General features: G+C 37.0%; 4 protein-coding genes across 6 annotated transcripts in view; 1 reads left to right on the forward strand and 3 right to left on the reverse strand.

Moving 5' to 3' along the window:
• LOC134647334 (tRNA (adenine(58)-N(1))-methyltransferase catalytic subunit TRMT61A) overlaps positions 1–5,853 on the reverse strand; it is an 81,886-nt gene extending 76,033 nt beyond the window's left edge. Inside the window, exons 1-4 of the mRNA XM_063501670.1 lie at positions 5,592–5,853; positions 5,103–5,259; positions 3,997–4,139; positions 3,177–3,306 (exon numbers count right to left, since the gene is read on the reverse strand). Coding sequence (XP_063357740.1) covers positions 3,177–3,306; positions 3,997–4,139; positions 5,103–5,259; positions 5,592–5,786 — 625 coding nt within the window. The 5' untranslated portion in view covers positions 5,787–5,853. The remainder of the gene's footprint in view (positions 1–3,176; positions 3,307–3,996; positions 4,140–5,102; positions 5,260–5,591) is intronic.
• LOC134663192 (golgin subfamily A member 5) overlaps positions 1–19,159 on the reverse strand; it is a 379,694-nt gene that overhangs the window by 223,167 nt on the left and 137,368 nt on the right. The window lies entirely within an intron of this gene.
• Positions 7,825–11,147, forward strand: LOC134662946 (mediator of RNA polymerase II transcription subunit 24). The gene has a single exon (XM_063519251.1). The coding sequence runs from the start codon at positions 7,967–7,969 to the stop codon at positions 10,907–10,909; it is 2,943 nt and encodes a 980-aa protein (XP_063375321.1). The 5' UTR covers positions 7,825–7,966; the 3' UTR covers positions 10,910–11,147.
• The window catches only part of LOC134663181 (PAS domain-containing protein cky-1), a 144,966-nt gene continuing 137,987 nt past the window's right edge, over positions 12,181–19,159 (reverse strand). The window contains exons 10-12 of one of the 2 annotated variants that reach the window (XM_063519563.1): positions 15,204–15,527; positions 14,305–14,921; positions 12,181–12,533 (exon numbers count right to left, since the gene is read on the reverse strand). In XM_063519563.1, coding sequence (XP_063375633.1) covers positions 12,487–12,533; positions 14,305–14,921; positions 15,204–15,527 — 988 coding nt within the window. In that variant the 3' untranslated portion in view covers positions 12,181–12,486. The remainder of the gene's footprint in view (positions 12,534–14,304; positions 14,922–15,203; positions 15,528–19,159) is intronic. The other variant, XM_063519554.1, reaches the window with a different exon arrangement.

A 19,159-nucleotide genomic window follows, 5' to 3' on the forward strand; every position in this document is an offset into this window, starting at 1 on the left:
GGGAGGATGTGCACAGCGATGACTCATTTCGTGCCCGAAAGTATTATAAAGAAGTACTATACCTAGGTACTAGCAACCTATCAATTTTGAAATCAGAACTCATTGAGCAACAAACTTGAAGCTCAATATTATGTGCATAAATTCATATGTATCATCAAGTTATATTACTAATACTAAACACCGATCACAAAGCCTTGCATCATTTCTAGGTACGCCACATATTATCCCCATCTTCAATGCGGCACATAATATCTATCCACAACTTATTTTGCACAACTCGTATGATAAACATTTCATCTGCAAAAGTGAATCTTAGTTGTATAAAAATAAAGTCTACATTTAAATATCATTAAATGAGTTAAGAGCTTGCGAAAGTAAGCAATTCATATTATAATTGCACAACAAACATTACGTCAACCGCACATTACGCTGATTTGCCTGCATATATTTCAACGCAACATAATTATATGTTGGTTCTATGTTGCGGAGATGCCAAACAAGTGTTTACCAAAATTGACCATAATGCGAAGGAAAGTGGAGACGTCCGAGGCTTGGAGGTAAATGATAGACGCCCTATTTCTCATAGCAATTGGCCCGTGTCGTAAAATCTTAACCTATTGAGCACTAGCTCAAGCGACTACGCTTACTAGACATTTACTGAAGCAACTACGCTCTTGTAAGGATTGGATGAGGTCCCAGACAATACAGGAGGCATTCGTTCTTAGGTAGTCCTAGTAATGTACCTATTTATATTAAACTCAAGAGCACTGTAAACTGCTCTCATTGTATTTCCATTCAAAGTGACGCGTTATCATTGTGTAGGTAAAGTCAATATCAAAAGTAGCTGAGTGGACGACGTCTTAGAAATAATTTGAACTCATTTTCTAGTGACTAAATTAAGAGCGAGCTAAAATAGTAAAGCAAGCATATAGCGGGTAGGTACACCTACTGCTATATACAAACACCAATTCATTGGCATGGTGAATGTCCAACTTCCTCGTTACGGATCGGTTATCGATATCACTTTATCTTATTCACAAGTTACCAGGCGTAAGTAACCAGGTAAGGTTCATGGTCAAAAAGTTCAAAGTACTTGTAAGTATGGAGTATAAAATAGTAACGACAAGCTCCATATTTTTAGTAAAGACCTAACTAAATAAGTACCTAAAAATTGATACATCAGCCTAAAGTTAAGAGAAGTGTGAAATGCGAGGTAAGTACAGCGTACGCGTGTGTCAGCGTGTGTGTATAGCTTTCCAGTTATAAACCTGAAAAGCGATTAGATTCTTACAATTCCTTCTGATAGATTGCTTGCAATAGTCCGATAAAATAGGATTAGCATCGTTATTAACACTTCTAATTCGACATTAACACGCAAGAAGTAACCAAGACAACTTCTTCCCACTGTCGTTAAATCGCTCTGCTCGGTCATCGTATTTCTGATAGTTCGAATTCCATTGGCTGTTAACAATGGAGCAACTAAGAGCAATTTCAAGGATAACTAACAAATGTTATTGTGTTGTTTGTCGCGACCGGCCAATCACTTGCGATTTGCGATGCGTATCGCGATATAACTAGTTCCAATTAGGGGAATCAATTTAGGGTTGTCACCGTGATTTGGAATACTAATCTATCTAATACCTTTAAACGAACAATTCTTGTTTATTTATTTATTTATTTATTTATTAATTTATATATATATATATATATATATTTCGGGGATCTCGGAAACGGCTCTAACGATTTCGAAATTTGCTATACGGTGGTTTTCTGGGGCGAAAAATCGATCTAGCTAGGTCTTATCTCTGGGAAAACGCGCATTTTCGAGTTTTTATATGTTTTACCCACCTTTTTATATGTTTTATATGTGTCACCCAGATATTAATCTTTATAGTGCAAAAATACAGACAGCCCAGGGCTAGATGGTAAATGTACCTATGCCTAAATCACTCAAATTCTATATAAAAGTATGTTACTCGTTGAATGAAAGCCTTCTTAGACCATCTTTGCTTTCGTGATTTATAAACTTGTTTGTATTGGCTTGAGTGGACTATTTGATGACAATGATGACCTTTATATCTGCATCGGCTATATCCAGCATATCATGTAAAAAAATATTTATAAATAAGTGTGTCACCTCGGCGCAATATAATATTAAGTAGATACTATATACAACGTGTTACATCAGCCACGGAAAGTGGGGTGGGTAATCATTGTATAGGTATTAATTACCAAATCTAATATCAATTAACAGCCCTAACAAGTGCAAGATTTACTACTATCAAATCGAACACAAATCGATGAATCGATTCTGAATTCGTTATCTAGTTCGGCAACAGCTAGTTCAATGAATAGAATCGAATAACTTACAAGGGGATCTGAATAATCGACACCGGGTAATCAGATCGCAATCTGTTCAGTCGATTTATAAGATCTGCGGGTTCCTGCATACGACGATGCTATCGGGCACGGTGAGCATTAGTTATAGTGATTTGTTTCAACGGCTGAAATTTACACTAACTACTGAGCGTGTTTGATTAAGAGGAAATGTGAGCTAGCGTTTCGTCTATTAGAAAACATATCAAAAATGCGTTCGGGATTGATTATTCCACCAAAATTGAACTTACAGGTAACAAAACAAAATAAGTATAGGTACAGTCAAAAAATTCAATTTCTGACCCATTTCGCACCTTGTCACAGTAACAATCAATATGAAAGTCGGTAGGAAATTAAATTCCTTCTTTGACTGTACATAGATTTACCTAGAGATCTGTTACTTTCATAAAAATCATGACAAGTACAGATTAAAGCACAGTCTCAGAATCTATAGATGTGAAAATTAGAATCTGTATATGTCTACCCCAAGTTTGCACCACCTTCGCAGTGACAATGTTTGTATAGGGGCGTCAAACTTCACGTAGCACTTGGCGCATACTTGGCGTAAAGCCAGAACCCCACTGCTGCGCACTCTACGCACGCGGACGCTATACACGACCCACGTGGGTCCATTGGTCTAGCTGCGTGCGTCAACATATCTCTATCGTTCTTGCATTCGATCGATAGAGAGGCAGATAACGAAATTTAGATTTACCTTTTTCGCGGTAGGTTGTCGAGAATTTCGGTCAACTCCTCACTGAACTATTTATCGAGTTAGGTACTAGTTACTACACACTTACCATTTTCCTTCATAGCGGCGGCCGCATGTGGCACTCCGAGCCAAGGCGCCGGCAGGTCCAAGAACACAGCATCGGCTGTACCGTTCAGCTCTTCCCCAAATCCTTGCTCAAGCACGTCTCTGTGTTTAGCCTGAAAGTGAGTCTTTGTGAGCGGGTTTAAGATCATATGACTAATATGAAACCGAATGTATAACACAAAAATCATCAGTATATACTAAACTAATAAACTAGTAAAAAATATAACTAGGGTCTGTGCGGAAAGAGAAGAGTCGTAGAATATATGTGCTCCCCTACATTTCACGACTTTCTCTTTCCGCACAAACTGAAAGTGAAACTCCTGAAAATTGAGAAGCAACACGTCAACAGGTAACGTGCCACCGTAAATATTGGCGCTGTTCAGGGCATTTGTTATTCTTTGACCTGGCCCGTGGTTTGCACGAATTATAGAAACATATGATACCCCTGAGAATTAAGCTTACAAGTAGGTACAGTTGCCTTCGATATCGGAGCGGCCAAGGGCAGAAATATCTGAGCACGCCTCTATTGTCAAGGCATTAGTGTGCTTGTTCAGATATTTGTGAACACCTTGGCCGCTCCGATATATCTAATGGAGACTGTAAATTATGATCTAAGGAAAATCTAGCCCTTAGACGCACATTGTCTCCGCGGATCTATCGCGATTTGTTATTAATTTGTAGCTAGAACTCAAACATCCATATTTACAGTCACTGTTGGGTCTTTCCATTCACATTGCTGGATGCAACTTGGGATTTGGGATAATGCTATAAAAACCAGTAACAAATATATAAGTTAAACTTACAGTGACATACTCGGCTATGCCGTGGGCTTCAAATTCATCTCGGGCGATATTGGCGCGGTGCTCGTGGAAGTCAAACGTATGGACGTGACCGTGCGGCCGCACCCGCCGTATTAGGGCATGCGTTAGGGAACCGCTTCCAGTGCCTGTTGCAAACGAATTTAGACTTTGTTCAAAGTTACAATAGGTTCATGTTTGCCAAGCAGTAATAGAATATATTTTGAGATAGCTTCACAGAGTTTTAAATTAGGTGACCTTATCCTGAGAGAAGACCTCTTACTAACTGTTTACTGCAAGTATAATTTCATGGTATAGATCTTATAATTCTAGATAAGTACAAAACAGGACTAACATACAGGAGATTTTATTTATACAACTAGATTGCCTATGTATTTTCAAGGTAATTGGAATATGACTACACGGTTTCTTGGTTATATGAAAATTATGTCTGACACAAAAAAAAAATATTAAATAAGTATTGAATAACAAATTGTATTGTAACTACATAGATACATAAACACAATATATCTCTGTCAAAATCTTGTTTTAAATACTTCAAGAAGGTTTCAATTCCAGCATGATCATGATGTCACAATTAAGTATCATTGATGACATTGGTGGGGTGTTTCGAGACAGCCTAGTGTAGGAACCAGAACAACCTGATATAGTATATTCATTAGCTGAGGTACCTACATTTTGTCAATTATACTTAATTAGATTAATCTTAACACCCTTGAAAATGTTTCTGTGTACCTACAATAAGGTTTTTTTTAGGTTTTTGTTGTTTCATGTAAAATTGTCAAACTACAGTTGTTTCTAAATTTTGTCCTATATAGACATTTGATCCATGTAACAAACAGGATAGACTGATACCAAATATCTAGCCTATTGTCAACCATACTGTCTAGGCAAGATGATTGAACCTTTAGTAACACATTTCATAAAAGATGTTTGACAATATAGAATTACTAATTTAGAATGATTCATGTCACCAGTTGGCTTTAACCCGTGGAGCGCCGTAGTATGGAACTCCTATGCTAACCACTATCACTCATATGACAGGAGGGCGCTCCACAGGTTAAATTTGTCCTAAATGAACTTGAACTTACCTGCTTCTATAACAATACAACCTGGGACCAGATCAAGTTGTAACAAAATCATACTGATATCAGGAGTGTAGATTATTTGGGTGCGGTGAGGAAGAGTCACAGACCACAGTTCAGGAGTGGGCTGTAACACATGGCCCCAACCCTTGGACAGTTCCACCTGTTTAAATTATAGTAGTTAGATAAATAACCTAATATTGGCTACCTATTTCTATTACAAATAGCCTCCTGAGACTCAAAGCAGTTGTTTTGTTTTTGAATTTGGAACCCTTGAGTTACTATATAAAAGTTCAGATTTGATTGTGGAATATGTACAAAAATTTGTACATGGGGTCCTATGAGTGGTATAAAAATACGTAACTAATTTGGTTTTGTTACCCGTGTATATTTAGGTTTAATAACTAAAACGTGTTTTGCGATTTTAAGATTCTTACAGCAGGAGGTCTTTCATAAAATGCATGATTATCTAAGTATTATACCCAAAAAGCTTACCCGGCTTCCGTATTCAACTCCTATAAGATTCTTAACCTTCAAGGCACCGAATGTTGTTTGAAAGACGTTCTCTACCAAGTCTCCTTTCTTGTTTTTTATTTCAGGTCGCGCTTCTATTGCGTGGACATTGTTACTCAAATATAAAATAACAATATCCCCTTCGTCAATTTTGTCCTTATAATTTTTGAAACTCATTTTTAGTATTAACTACAAAATAAACAAAGTTTGTAAACAAAAATATCAATGCAGAAATTCAACCATGTGGGTTTGACATTAATGACATTGACATTTGTAGCTTTTAATGCGTTCGGAGCTATAAAACGTAATACGCCGATTAGACTCTCGCGCGAGCCACGAGACGAGCCGCGAGCCGCGCCACGAGACGCGAGTCACCGCTTACACTCGCGTTCGGCTTGTCATTCGGTTATAAACCTTATGCCGTGTCGTTAGTGTTAAAATTATATTAGCTCGACGAGCTTGCGAGCCACGAGACGAGCCGCGAGCCCACCGCTTACACTCGCGTCTCGTGGCGCGGCTCGCGGTTCGTCTCGTGGCTCGCGCGAGAGTCTAATTTGCCTAGGTGGATTAGCCATGCGTCACTTTCGCACTTACATATTTGTTAGAACGTGACAGCCATGGTGACAAATGATAAAGAGCCGGCCATCTTAGCCCTACAGATATCAATATTTTTTTCTATAAATTTTTCTCTTCTCTAAAGCTTTGGATTCCTCCGAAAACGGTGCCGTCATATGACGGCCGTCATATAGCGGCAGCAAAAGACGGCCGTCTTTACGGTGGCGACATGTGGAAAGTACCACGGCGTCATAACACACCGTCATCCACCAAGATCAAAGCGGCAAATTTGAAAAATGTAGGCGCGATGGAATAACGTCCCATAGAAAATTTGAATTTCGCGCCTTTTCCTACTGACATGATTTGCTTGATCATCTATAATTTACTTGGAGGATGAAATATCATCAGAAGAGGAAAATAATCGTAGTACGGAATCACTTATTCAAATCTCGTGTCATTTATTCCAAAATGGCGTCACCGCTATCTAATAAAACGTTCACGAAACTATCGACAAGGTCATGACGGCCGTCATCTTACGTTACGTTGGCAATCAACGTAACGTAACGCCGTCTAGGAAACCGCGCCATCTTGTTTACATAGACAACGTTCTAGTGACGTCAGTCAACGCTATATAGCGGCCGTAATATGACGGCACCGTTTTCGGAGGAATCCAAAGCTTTACTAGGCCGATTTTGCAAAAGCATAATTGATGTAATTTTTTAATTAATGTAGATATTCGTCCCATAAATTGGCTTTTTAGTTCCTAAAGCTTTGGATTCCTCCGAAAACGGTGCCGTCATATTACGGCCGCTATATAGCGTTGACTGACGTCACTAGAACGTTGTCTATGTAAACAAGATGGCGCGGTTTCCTAGACGGCGTTACGTTACGTTGATTGTCAACGTAACGTAAGATGACGGCCGTCATGACCTTGTCGATAGTTTCGTGAACGTTTTATTAGATAGCGGTGACGCCATTTTGAATAAATGACACGAGATTTGAATAAATGATTCCGTACTACGATTATTTTCCTCTTCTGATGATATTTCATCCTCCAAGTAAATTATAGATGATCAAGCAAATCTTGTCAGTAGGAAAAGGCGCGAAATTCAAATTTTCTATGGGACGTTATCCCATCGCGCCTACATTTTTCAAATTTGCCGCTTTGACCTTGGTGGATGACGTTGTGTTATGACGCTGTGGTACTTTCCACATGTCGCCACCGTAAAGACGGCCGTCTTTTGCTGCTGCTATATGACGGCCGTCATATGACGGCACCGTTTTCGGAGGAATCCAAAGCTTAAAAGTAATCATATGTTTCCGATATTTTCACTCACAGAATACATATAATAACTTGCTTGTGAATCAATGGGCGGCTTTATGCAGACGACGCTTCTGTTCATTCTGATATACGTAAACGTGATTCTGATAAACGTACGATATGACACACATGACGAAAAAATTTAGTTTTAATATCTAGCAATAGAATAATCCTCAAACTTTACTTAAATATTTAAAAAATACCACTTGAAATTTACAATCCAGAATTTGAAAAAATCATATGACTACTTTTTTATTTTTATATTATATTTTGAAACGAAACGTTTATCGTAGGAATATCCTTTTAGTTGACATGTCACTTCAATAGTGTCATCGTATTTGTATTGAGATTTAGTAATCTTGCTTACTTTTTCCTAAAAAGTGTGCTTTCTGGACATTATTAGTGCCGATCTTACCTAAAATGATCAGTGATCAATACGTGGCTAACACATATCAAGTTTAGTTAACGAACTTTTACAATTATGGTGCAAATGGAGACCTCGAAGAACACTAGCAAAACTAGTTCACTCAAGGCTCTAATATTAAAAGCCTGGCGAGAACGATGGACTGACATTCAATGGGGAATAAACATCAAGACCATCATACCTCGAGGAGTCAGCGGTGATCTCTACAACCTGGCGGATTGTATTCTCCAGCAAGCCATGGTCGGATGTGGAGCAAACCAGTTAGTAATATCTTATCTTAAACATTCTTTGGCATCGCACATAGTTTCGTATGCGGCAGTGCTACAGAGAATATCCAAGTTCGACGCATTTCACAAACCTCACTGCATTTTGAGCCTTTTGGAGTTTCTGGAAAGCTTCTTGGACAGTATAACCTGCCGGGGGAAACTGGAGGAAGAAGTAATAGCCACAGCTGTCTCATCCATAATACTGTGGCTTTTGCAAGTCTATCACTATTCTCTGAGTAAATATCCATCATCAAATACCATTCAAAGTCAAGAACTTCTAGAAAAGTCAACAACTCTTCTCAGTTCTATAGTAAGTACTGATTATTTAGTAGCTATGTTTTATCTAGCTAAACAAAACAACCCCGATGAATACAACGAAGTAACCAAGAAGTGCCAAGAGATTACAGCCTTTATGATGATGAACACACAGTTCAAAGCTCCAGTGGCGATACATGAGACTTTACAGAAGGTTTGTAATATGGATATTGACAAAATAGCACCACTGAATATCAAGCCCGAACCTGTCACTCATTGTTTGCAAGTGTTAGTTGCTATAAACATTTTGGCAAACCCTAGTGCTGACATGCAACAGCTATCAACACAACTGCTTATGATAAAGAGGATCAAGGGATATTCTCTGGGCAGACTCTTTTGTGAGCTAATCCGAGCTTGCTTCATTTCTTTGAATGATTCCAGTAAAGATGCATCTAAACAAGCACTTTGGGCGGCATTCACATTTCTTAAAGTGCCACAAGTTATAAGTTACCTGCACAGCACATGTGGCACCAGCAACAAAGAAGATTACTCTGCAGAAACTGTTGAAGCCTTTGAGAAACTACTGCAGTCAACTCCGCTATTGGATATAGTTGACACTAAAAACTCTTGTAACAGCATTGTGTCCTTATTGGAACCCTTAGTCAAACTTAATGTAGTGACTGAGCAACACCTGTCCTACTTCAGCCAAAAAAGAGAAAGCAAAGACGTAAAGTTGCAAAAATTAGAACCCACTGGCCTACAGGGATCTGTGCCTTCATTCATTACACGGGCAGAACCTACTCTAGCTGGGATATTAAAGACAATGTCTGGAGATTTCCACAAAATGCAAGAGCAACTGTATGCCATGCTGTGCCAGATAGTAGGTGGAACTTCTTTAACAACAATCTTGGCTGTTGCAGCAGTTGAAGGGAAGTTAAAGTTGTTTGTGTCAAGACTTATCAGGTTTAATGAATTTGCTTTACATGCAGCAAGCGAGAAAGGTGCTTCTCAGTCCAAGGTCTATATTTTTGACATTTCATTTTTAATTCTATGTTCGATTGTGCAAGACTATGGTGTTGATGCAGTTTTAGAAGACAATGGAGACTCTTTCTTTGAACAGTGGGTCAGAGAATGTATGCCACAAAAAGGAGTCCACAAGTCACCTGATCAAATTGTGCAAAAATGTGATCCATCCATAGTAGACATTTTTATTCACCACTTAAGTGCACCTGACTTTGATTTCAAAAATACCAATTTGAAACCTCATGAGCTCTGCATGAATGTGAGTCGAACTGTGAAAGAAGTATTATTTGCTTGGGAGCAAGGTTCATTATCTGCTGTAGATGTTAAGAGAATGTTGGATTCTTTAAGACAGAAAATGGCGTCACTAGCCGTATGTGCTACTGTTTGGCTGTGTGCCTATATTGATGTTGTTATCCAAGATGCTTTCTTGAAGCCAATAAACATGATACAGCAGTTATTGACACCACCAAGTGAGGTAGAATTGGCCCAAATTGATAACTTTAAAGAGCGTGCTATTCTAATGTGCCAAATTATCCGAAAAATGCAGTATGACATTCATCCTCCATCTGCACCAAAGAACAAAAATGTGACTCTTCCTCATACAATTATTTCACGGCAGCCAATTTTAGAGCAATTGCAATCAGCCTGGGAGGACGTAAAAACGAGAGGCTATTTGCATATTGATGCCACACACATTATAGAAAGCCTTCTGAATACTGCAGGACCTGTGTGGTTTGTTACGAATCTTGTGAAAGAAACTTTGAAATTTAGATACCAGGAAGACCTTGATAGGTCTGTGGATATAGTTCTTGCCATGTTCCATTTAGACATTGAAAAGTGTACAGAAGCTATGCTTTTACATGTCTTACCACAGTATTTATACAATGCAAAGTTATCTGAAGAACTAGTGGAGCCTCAATCTGCCACATTAGCCAAATTGGCAGTGTACTGTGTCTTTGCTGCACTTGAACAGAGCAGCTCAAACAAGGCTCAGAATACTAGAAAACGCCGTCATGAGGATGCTGATGATATGGATGCAATGGTCTCCTCAAGTAAAGTTCGGAGACTGAATGATAATAGTACGGATAGTTCCGTGTATTATAATATGCAGGGACAGAGTGTGCCTGGGATGAATATGAGAGAACCATTAGCATCTGCTTTAGAAACTTTGTATAAATCATTCTCGCAACTGGCTGGAAAAAATGGCGATGTCACTCCTCAGACACAATTTATACTCGAGTTTTTGGTGTATGTCGTGCAGTGTGGTCAAGACAGAGCACAAGTGGTATTGCAGAAAATGCCTAGTGAACTAGTTCCAACACTTATAAAGGCTCTTCCGGATACTTTTAACATAAATTTGATTTTGAGATTACATGATTTGTCTACTCCTTATGGCAGAAAAGATACTGCCAGAGACTTATGTCTGCTCAGAAATATGAGACTGAGGCCTGAGTAAATGTTGTATGTAACTTTAAAGGTATTCATTGGTGTTGGATTAAAATGTATGTTAATGAATATTTGTAATAGAGGGTAAGAAAATAAAACTTTTTAAAATGTAAAATCTTTACTTTTTCAAACTCAATTCAACAATGTGGCAATTAAAATTAAAACTAGTTTTTCAATACTTTTTACAATATCTTACGGAAGACTGACATTTCTTCTTATAATAATATATACCATCAAACTTCCTATTTTTGTATAATTAACTACTAATCTATTTCTGGACGGATTTTACGAGTAATACGTATCAGACTAGAGGGCCTACCGCGAAAATGATTCGATTTTCATTTTACGCAGTAGAGCCTCAGTATTTACCAGGGCCCAATTTTTGAACAGAATCAGGTCTGCCCTGCTAATAGTAAGTGCAGTACTTGCATGAAAATCATCGTTTAAATAAAGAACTTATTCAAAGAGAACAAGATAAACAATTGCATGACTTTTCAACTGCGATTACTGCATATGTTGTTAGCATGGCAGAGGTAATTTATGTATAAATGCCTGGAATATTTTAATATTTTGCCTATCAAATTTTTTTTTCTGAAAACAAGACAAAATAAATGTAAAATAAGGATGTGGCTCCGTAGGAAATATTAGAATTTGGCAATGACAATTGATTGCCAGCTCATTATTCAATTATTGCATTCATCTATGTAGCTCTGTTGTCATTTCTTTGTTTTAGTTACACCATATAAAATTCAGTCGAATGACCATAGGTATGTATTTTGTGGACCAGCCTAAGGTGCCCTGTTGGTGGTTAGATGGTTATCCATTAATTACTGGTGAGTACCCACCGCTATGTAACCAACATCGCATGTAAGTTCTAGGAACCGTCAGAATGGGGCTATTCTTACCTTTAAACGAGCAATTCTTGTATTTATATATATTTCGGAGATCTTGGAAACGGCTTTGCATTACGGAAATTTGCATTATGGGGGTTTTCGGGGGCGAAAAATCGATCTATATAAGTCTTAATAAGACCTGCTAATAGTAAGTGCAGTACTTGCATGAAAATCGTCGTAAAGAACTTATTCAAAGAGAACAAGATAAACAATTGCATGACTTTTCAACTGCAATTACTGCATATGTTGTTAGCACGGCATATTTATAATATGTCTGGGAAAACGCGCACAAAGCTTGGTCTCCCAGATATTCTTCATATGAACTAACACACTGACACTGAACAATTCATATTTTCATCACAGGGGCCACACTTCCTTTCTTATTATGGACCCTTTATATAGGTAGACCCTTTAGTAAAATTAAATTAAGTTAATAATAATATGTACATCGTATACACAACCTAATCACATTGTATGTGAAAAACTTATAAATAGGTGCTTACAAAATGAGAGTAATTTGTACAAGTTTCATATATTAAATTTAATATACAGTTTGCCTAGCATCAAAAAAATCTTAATGCTATAAAGATCACAGGAGAGTTCCAGAGCTTTTTGTCTAAATCAAATAAAATTTATTTAAATAGGGTAACATAATATTGAACTATTTTAGAGATATTAAACAAATTAACATTAGTTATAAAGCAGGCTTCTTGGCATCCGGCGATTCAGGATGTGGACGATCTAGAACAAGAAAAAAAACTATAAGTAAAGGTTAACGGTCTCGTAGCCTAGTCGGTAGTGACCCTGCTTACGAAGCTGGACGGGTTCGAATTCCTGTGATTTATTTGTGAGTTTGTCACAAGTATTTGTCCCCAGAGATGTACAAAATGGTTTTAAAAAAGCATTTAAATACAAAATGCAAAATACTTTTCAGATTTACTATTTCAAATGCAAAATACCAAATAGTTTTGCGTTTTGTATTTCAAATGCTAAATAGGTATTTTCAAAATACTTTTTCAAAATAAAATACCTTTTGAGCAAATCTCAGATATTTTTATTTATTTTAGGTATTTATCATGAGAAATAGAGACGCAATGCCGAGCCGAACAAAAACGTCTAATATCATGGCATGGCACCTTATGCATGACATTTTGGTCATATTTATCAGTACGCGTATCAATAAATTCTGTTATGGTATTAATAATAGTCTGTCGGTTCCTCTCTCTGCGGCCCTGACCACCGGCAGCTTGGGCCCTGCCCCGCTGCTGGCGGCACCCTAGGTTAGGTTTTTTATAATGTGTTTATAATATTTTTTTATATTATTTTTGTAAGTGTTTTTATATTTTAATTTTATATAAATATTGTAAAAAACCAACCTAAGAAGAGAAATAAATAAAGGAAATAATACTCACTTAAAATAATGTAAAAAACTAGACTAACGAAAAGAGAGCCATGGCTCCATTTTGTGACTTGTGTGGCCATTTATTTCGGTTGATTGTGCATCTAGTTCTTATTTTATTATTATTACACTTTTCTTTTATTAATAACAACTGGACTGGTATTGTTAAAAAGTGAAAAAAACATCAGTTTTTATTTATTACGCTTTTTAACAATACCAGGGGGCCGATTTTTGAATTTCGATCGCTCGATTTCGTCACTCGAAAATCGGTGGAAAACGGCGAGATGCTGATTTTTGAAATACGAGCGATATAAATTGTGAATTTAGTGGTATTGACCACTAGTTTTTGATTCTATTAGTAGAATTTACATGCCTAGTAGTGGAGATATTACTGAACGAAATACACGAAATCGAGCGGTCGAATTTTAAAAATCGGCCTCCTGGCGCTGGCGCCAGGCGCTAGCAGGCGCCTCTATCGGTCAAATTCGGCAATACAAGCGTCATTCGTTCATTTCATTTTGTTTGACTGGTAATGTTGGCTAAACTTAATCACAAAGTATTTTGCATTTTGAAATGAATATTAAAAATGCAAAATACGTCTCGAAAAGTATTTCAAATAAAATACAAAATGGTTTTTACTAAAAGGCATTTAAATGCAAAATACAAAATAGGTATTTTGCATTTTGTATTTGCATTTTAAATAGAAGTATTTCAAATAAATCGCATCTCTGTTTGTCCCTGAGTTAAGGATGTATTTAGGTATTATTTATCTAATATTACATATTCTGTTTCTGTTTGTTTCATAGCTGGTGGTAGCCACAAAGTGATGATACACTGTGTGGCTACCACCAGTTTAAACGTTACTTACTTTCTATGCATCTTGCTCGTGCTCGTACTGACATATTAGTGCGAGCGAGATGTATAGAAACTCAATTTCGTAGACGTTGGCGTATATGTCAGTGTCGACACTTGACTCATGGTACAAATACTGTTGTAAATAGGTGAAAATGTGAAGTTCTAAATAAAAAACTTGGTGATATACATAACTAATAAATAACTACACATGTTGTTCTTTAACGCATTAATCCTAACTCCAATAAAAAGTTCACTTACCCATTTGCCTTCTAAGAATCTCTCCTTCCCTCGTTGCGTTATACGCTGGCGGTGGATTACTGACCCTCATTTGTAAGCTTATTCTATTAGGATTGCAATTCTCGTCTACTGTGTCCGCAGTCGCGAATGTTGCCCTCTGACTCCTATTCCACGTCTGCTGCTGGTAGGAACTTTCGGTTGTTACTGTGTTACATCTATTGTTAGTATGAGGAACATATTGCTCTGGCGACCAGTCGAACACGAAGGTATGACTATAGTTTTGTGTGTAAGCGGACGGCGTGCCAGACGGAGTTGGAGGAGTTGTTGTCACGTACGGACTCAAGTCCTGGTGACAAACGTCGGGGACTTTTTGGAGAGCCGATTCGGACCAAGTCGGACTTGGATTCCACTGATCGACCATTTCAGTTTCTGATATATTGAAGTTTTTGGACCCTGGTCTTCTGCTAGCTATTGACCCCGTAACGGCTACTAATGTTTCGCCCCCTGAAGTGACTGTGGAAGGCGTGCACCGAGGCGACATGTTGGAAACAGGCGTGCTGGGTTTTTCATCGGTATTCTTTCCTTTCCGTTTGGCGTTTGATTGAATTCTAGTATCTTCTATCCTGACATTGTGGTACCTGAAATATGAATCTAATGTTAAACATGCGATTTAGTTATTAGTCGAACTAAGCAAGAAACAAATAAATAATTTCCTACAAGAATTCGATTAGTAACTCGAGATAGTGGCACTGGCACTAGCAACATATTCTTGTAAATAGAGTATGAAACTTCAATATTGAATAGGTAGGTCAAAAGCTCTTCTAACTTCAACTTCTAAACCTCTCCATTTTAAGCTAGTCCTATGAATAAGTAAATTAATTGTAATTTGCTGACTTGTGAGACAGAATAGTGTCCAGTACCTGTTATCCTGTAATGGGACAGAGTAATCCACAGGTCCATTGTCCGTCCTTTCATACGCATAGTGCATCGGAGTTAAGTGCGGCGTCACATGTGGTATGTGAGGCTGCAGGCCTGGGTTCGGCATCATCACTTGGCTCCCGTTTATACAGACGGGTGGAGTCGGCGTGTACTGCATGGCTGGAGGGTACACTTGGAGATCAGGCGGCGGTGGGCCGTACATTCTGGTCGCAGCCTCATAAGCAAGGCCGTAATGGAGCTTGGATTGAACGGCGTAGTAATGATAAAGCCAGGGATTCGCCTTCATGACTGTTGCTTCTTGCTCACTGTGAACAACGTTTCAATTTAAATACTCTGACGGATACCGTAGGCCAGAATTATTATAAGGATTGACAAAACAAACTTAGAGCCAATCCTAGTTACCTTGGATATAGTGGGTTAATTGATTGTGACTCGGGACAAGGGATTAAACATATATCACTGTCATAACAAAATCACTTAAAACTATTTTAGAAATTTTAGTATTTCTTTGTGATATAGGTATGACCAGGATTTACTGTACCAGAATTACACTAGGTTAATATATTCCTTTCATATCAAGCGTGAATAGGTTCCTATATTAAAACTTTATGTATTTTATACACATAAGTTTACAGTAGAAAATGAGTCTTACTACTAATGGCATTCCTCTGGTAATTCGTAATTATTCAATAAATAGAGCAGCATACGGCAAGGACATAATAAAGCTATTTAATGTTTGAGGTAATTTCATCTGAGATAATGTGCATGTGAAAGAATTCCCCCATCAGTGCGTTGTTACAAGGTTCGGCCATTAGTGAGGCCTAGAATGGGGACCACTAAAGTTTAATGTTTATATTAATACCGTCATCTGCTGTAGGTACATTTTTGTAGTTATTCTTACTACTTATGCCAATGCAATTTGAATTTTATTTTCGTATTTCGATAAATTTATTTTATTTTTGTCCACTCTTCGCATTTTTAATGCCTGCCACTTCCTCCGCGTCGAATTATTTAGTTCAATGACCAATCAATGACCATACATTTTTTCTCAATTCGATAATTATTTTCAGCATGATAAATAAACTCATCCAGATATCCAAGTGACAAAACTATTCGTGTAAAAATTAATCCAAATTCCCTAATTAGTTTAGCCGTTTTTGTGTAGGTAATAGTGGAGTACCTACCTACTTAACAAAATATTAAACAAACATCCAAATATATTAAGTACCATAAGTAATATAGGGTACTTACATGCAAACATTTACATCTATCATTTTTATAACTTTAATTTTAGGATTATTATATTTTAATTTTTATATTATGTCTGCAACTCGGCACTCGTGGAATTTATCAGGTATATCAGTCAATTCCGTGGTTTAGATACCTATTCGCCGGGGTTCCAAAGTATCTTACGCCACAGATCGGTATCGGTAGACTGTTATAATTTTTTTGATGTAGTGATATTTTTTGACAATTGTGCATTATATAAAATACAAGTATAATATTCAGAGTCGTAGAGGTACATTCGTTTCAGAATTAAACAAAACAGAAGCTCAAGTGTATTCGCGATAACCAGCAATTCTATAGACAATAAATTAAAATCAACCGAACGACAATAGCACTCAGTGTTCCCGCCAGTAAAGTAGTATTAAATTTGTAGGGACCTCGGTTAACCTTTAGCGCGCACCGACGTTTGAGTAAGCCAACCTTTAAGATAGTGGTTGCAGGGAAATGTCACATAGTTGGACTCAGCCCTGGACCTATATAGGCGCAGTCGCGCGAAAAAGTGTTAAAAAGGAAAATTACGATTATGTGACCTTTCATAACGATATGTGATACCTACATTAGCAACCGGGGTCAGTTATGAATACTAATTATACCTAAGTACCTACATAGATGAATTTGTTTGCATGATAGTTTCAGCAAAGACAAGTAAATTATAAAGACTGGTGATAGGTACCTATACCTACATGAAATTCCGTTCTCAACCATTATTGCAGAACGTGCGTTATGTAAAGGCATTTTTATATAATTTAAGTTCCATGTGTTTTGTATTAAAATTGACTTTCTTCATTCAATATTAGTGCAACGATAACTCATACCTAGGTACCTACATATAAAATAAAAATTCCTATAACTATTTACATTTACTAATTAATGTTACTTTAAATTAAAAATACTGTAGGTTCTATACCCACAACAAGCCTTATTGATCTTACTGTGCTGTAAATAAGTCCTATACATGCAGTGACTGTTCACTTAGTAATAATAAAAAGTGACTTTTGTTGGCGACGATACATCAAAAGTTTAGATATGTGTTGGACGGCGACAAATCGCTTTAGCATTCGCATTAGGAAAGAGATAGCGCCGAATCAAAGGGCGCGGATAGCAGCGGGGATGTTTACACACGTTCTGCATTAATGAACTTGGCCTTAAGGCTAATGGTAACTTATTACTTGGCCTTTGAATTTTTTTCTTTATTCAATTCTCTGCTCAAAAAAGCCGTCAACGGAAAATCGTGTCCTACAAATGACACGACTGATGTCAACAATTATTAGAAAAACTGTAAATAAATACATAATTTACAAGTGCATTTTCCTGCAGTAGTAGCGGATGAGACTACGCTTCAAAAATATCTACCATTCCCTGAAAGACAATTAGAGTATTTAGAGCGCGGAGACAATTACTTTTGAACGCAAACTTTATAAAAAAAAAATTAGAGTAGTGCAGACACTTTAGGTGCGCTGTTTCATACTACGTTACTATTGATGATTACTGTAAAAGTAGTACTACTTTATTACTATACTTTACTAAATTATCTAATTTTAATCGTATATATATGACAGTACAGTATAGGTATCAACATATTAATTATCTCTTATTGATATTACATGCGTCGCGCCTGGGGCACTTAACTAAAGCTAACTATTTATAATTACCTACCTATTCATAGTATTAATCTTTAATCAAGTAATGTGAATACAGCCTTACTGCTGTTAGAGAAAAAGTAGCGTAGGTAGCGTAAGACTAACCCGACGGGGTCAATAGCAATTAGAATTAATTAGTAGAAATTTACTGCTTGGTTCGCATTATAGAAGTCATTTAAAATTCCAATGCTGGGCAAATAATTTTCTTCGGAAACGTGTATTGTCGCAAATTAGATCAATTTGATGCAGAAAATTGATTTGTTTTTTTTTTTCTAATACAGTCGTGTAGACACCCCAACTAGACAGGCATTTAGGTATGTCATATTTACCTTTTCTTTAGATTATTTTGCGTGGCATTCCAAATATATGTACATATACCTACCTAAACTCAAGAAATAAATTTCAACATTTCCAGGAGGGCTATGATGCTTTGTCACCAAATCATTAATCATTTATTGCGTGATATGTGAAATACCTGATAAGTGATTAAATTTGGTAAAAAGACGCGAGGATAAAGTACAAGTGACTAACGATAGCGTGACATGATTTGAGCGTTTGAAAAATCAATTTTAATCTCGATGACTTAAGGCCTATTTTAAAGAATAGATTACTTAATCACATTCCACCACTTATCTACTTTTGCCATTCACTGATAAAAATCATCCGTGGTTTGAGCTTTTGAAAAATCAATTCTAAACAAGTTTACTTAAAGCGTATTTTAATGAATGACATCCTATCACCACTTATCCACATGTGACGTTGATAGTTAAAAGTTATCCACGGTTAAAGCTTTTGAAGCTTTATTTCTAAGTACTTAGAGTTTATAGTCTTTGAAATAAGCTACATTATCGAATTAAGGTAGAACCGGCTGCAATACTTAATTAACGAAGGCTCATATTTGCTTGTAAATTCATACAAAATTTTAAGGACAGTAGACCTTATTAACCTCAAATACGGTGAATTTTATACGTCAAACCATCTGTCAAAATCAACTAAATTGTAGGCCCTCC

The sequence above is a fragment of the Cydia amplana genome, chromosome 1 (assembly GCF_948474715.1).
Source record: "Cydia amplana chromosome 1, ilCydAmpl1.1, whole genome shotgun sequence".
NCBI classification, from domain to species: Eukaryota; Metazoa; Arthropoda; class Insecta; order Lepidoptera; family Tortricidae; genus Cydia; species Cydia amplana.

Coding starts and splice junctions, on each gene's coding strand:
- LOC134662946 (XM_063519251.1), top strand. CDS start 7,967: ATGGTGCAAATGGAGACCTCGAAGAACACTAGCAAAACTAGTTCACTC.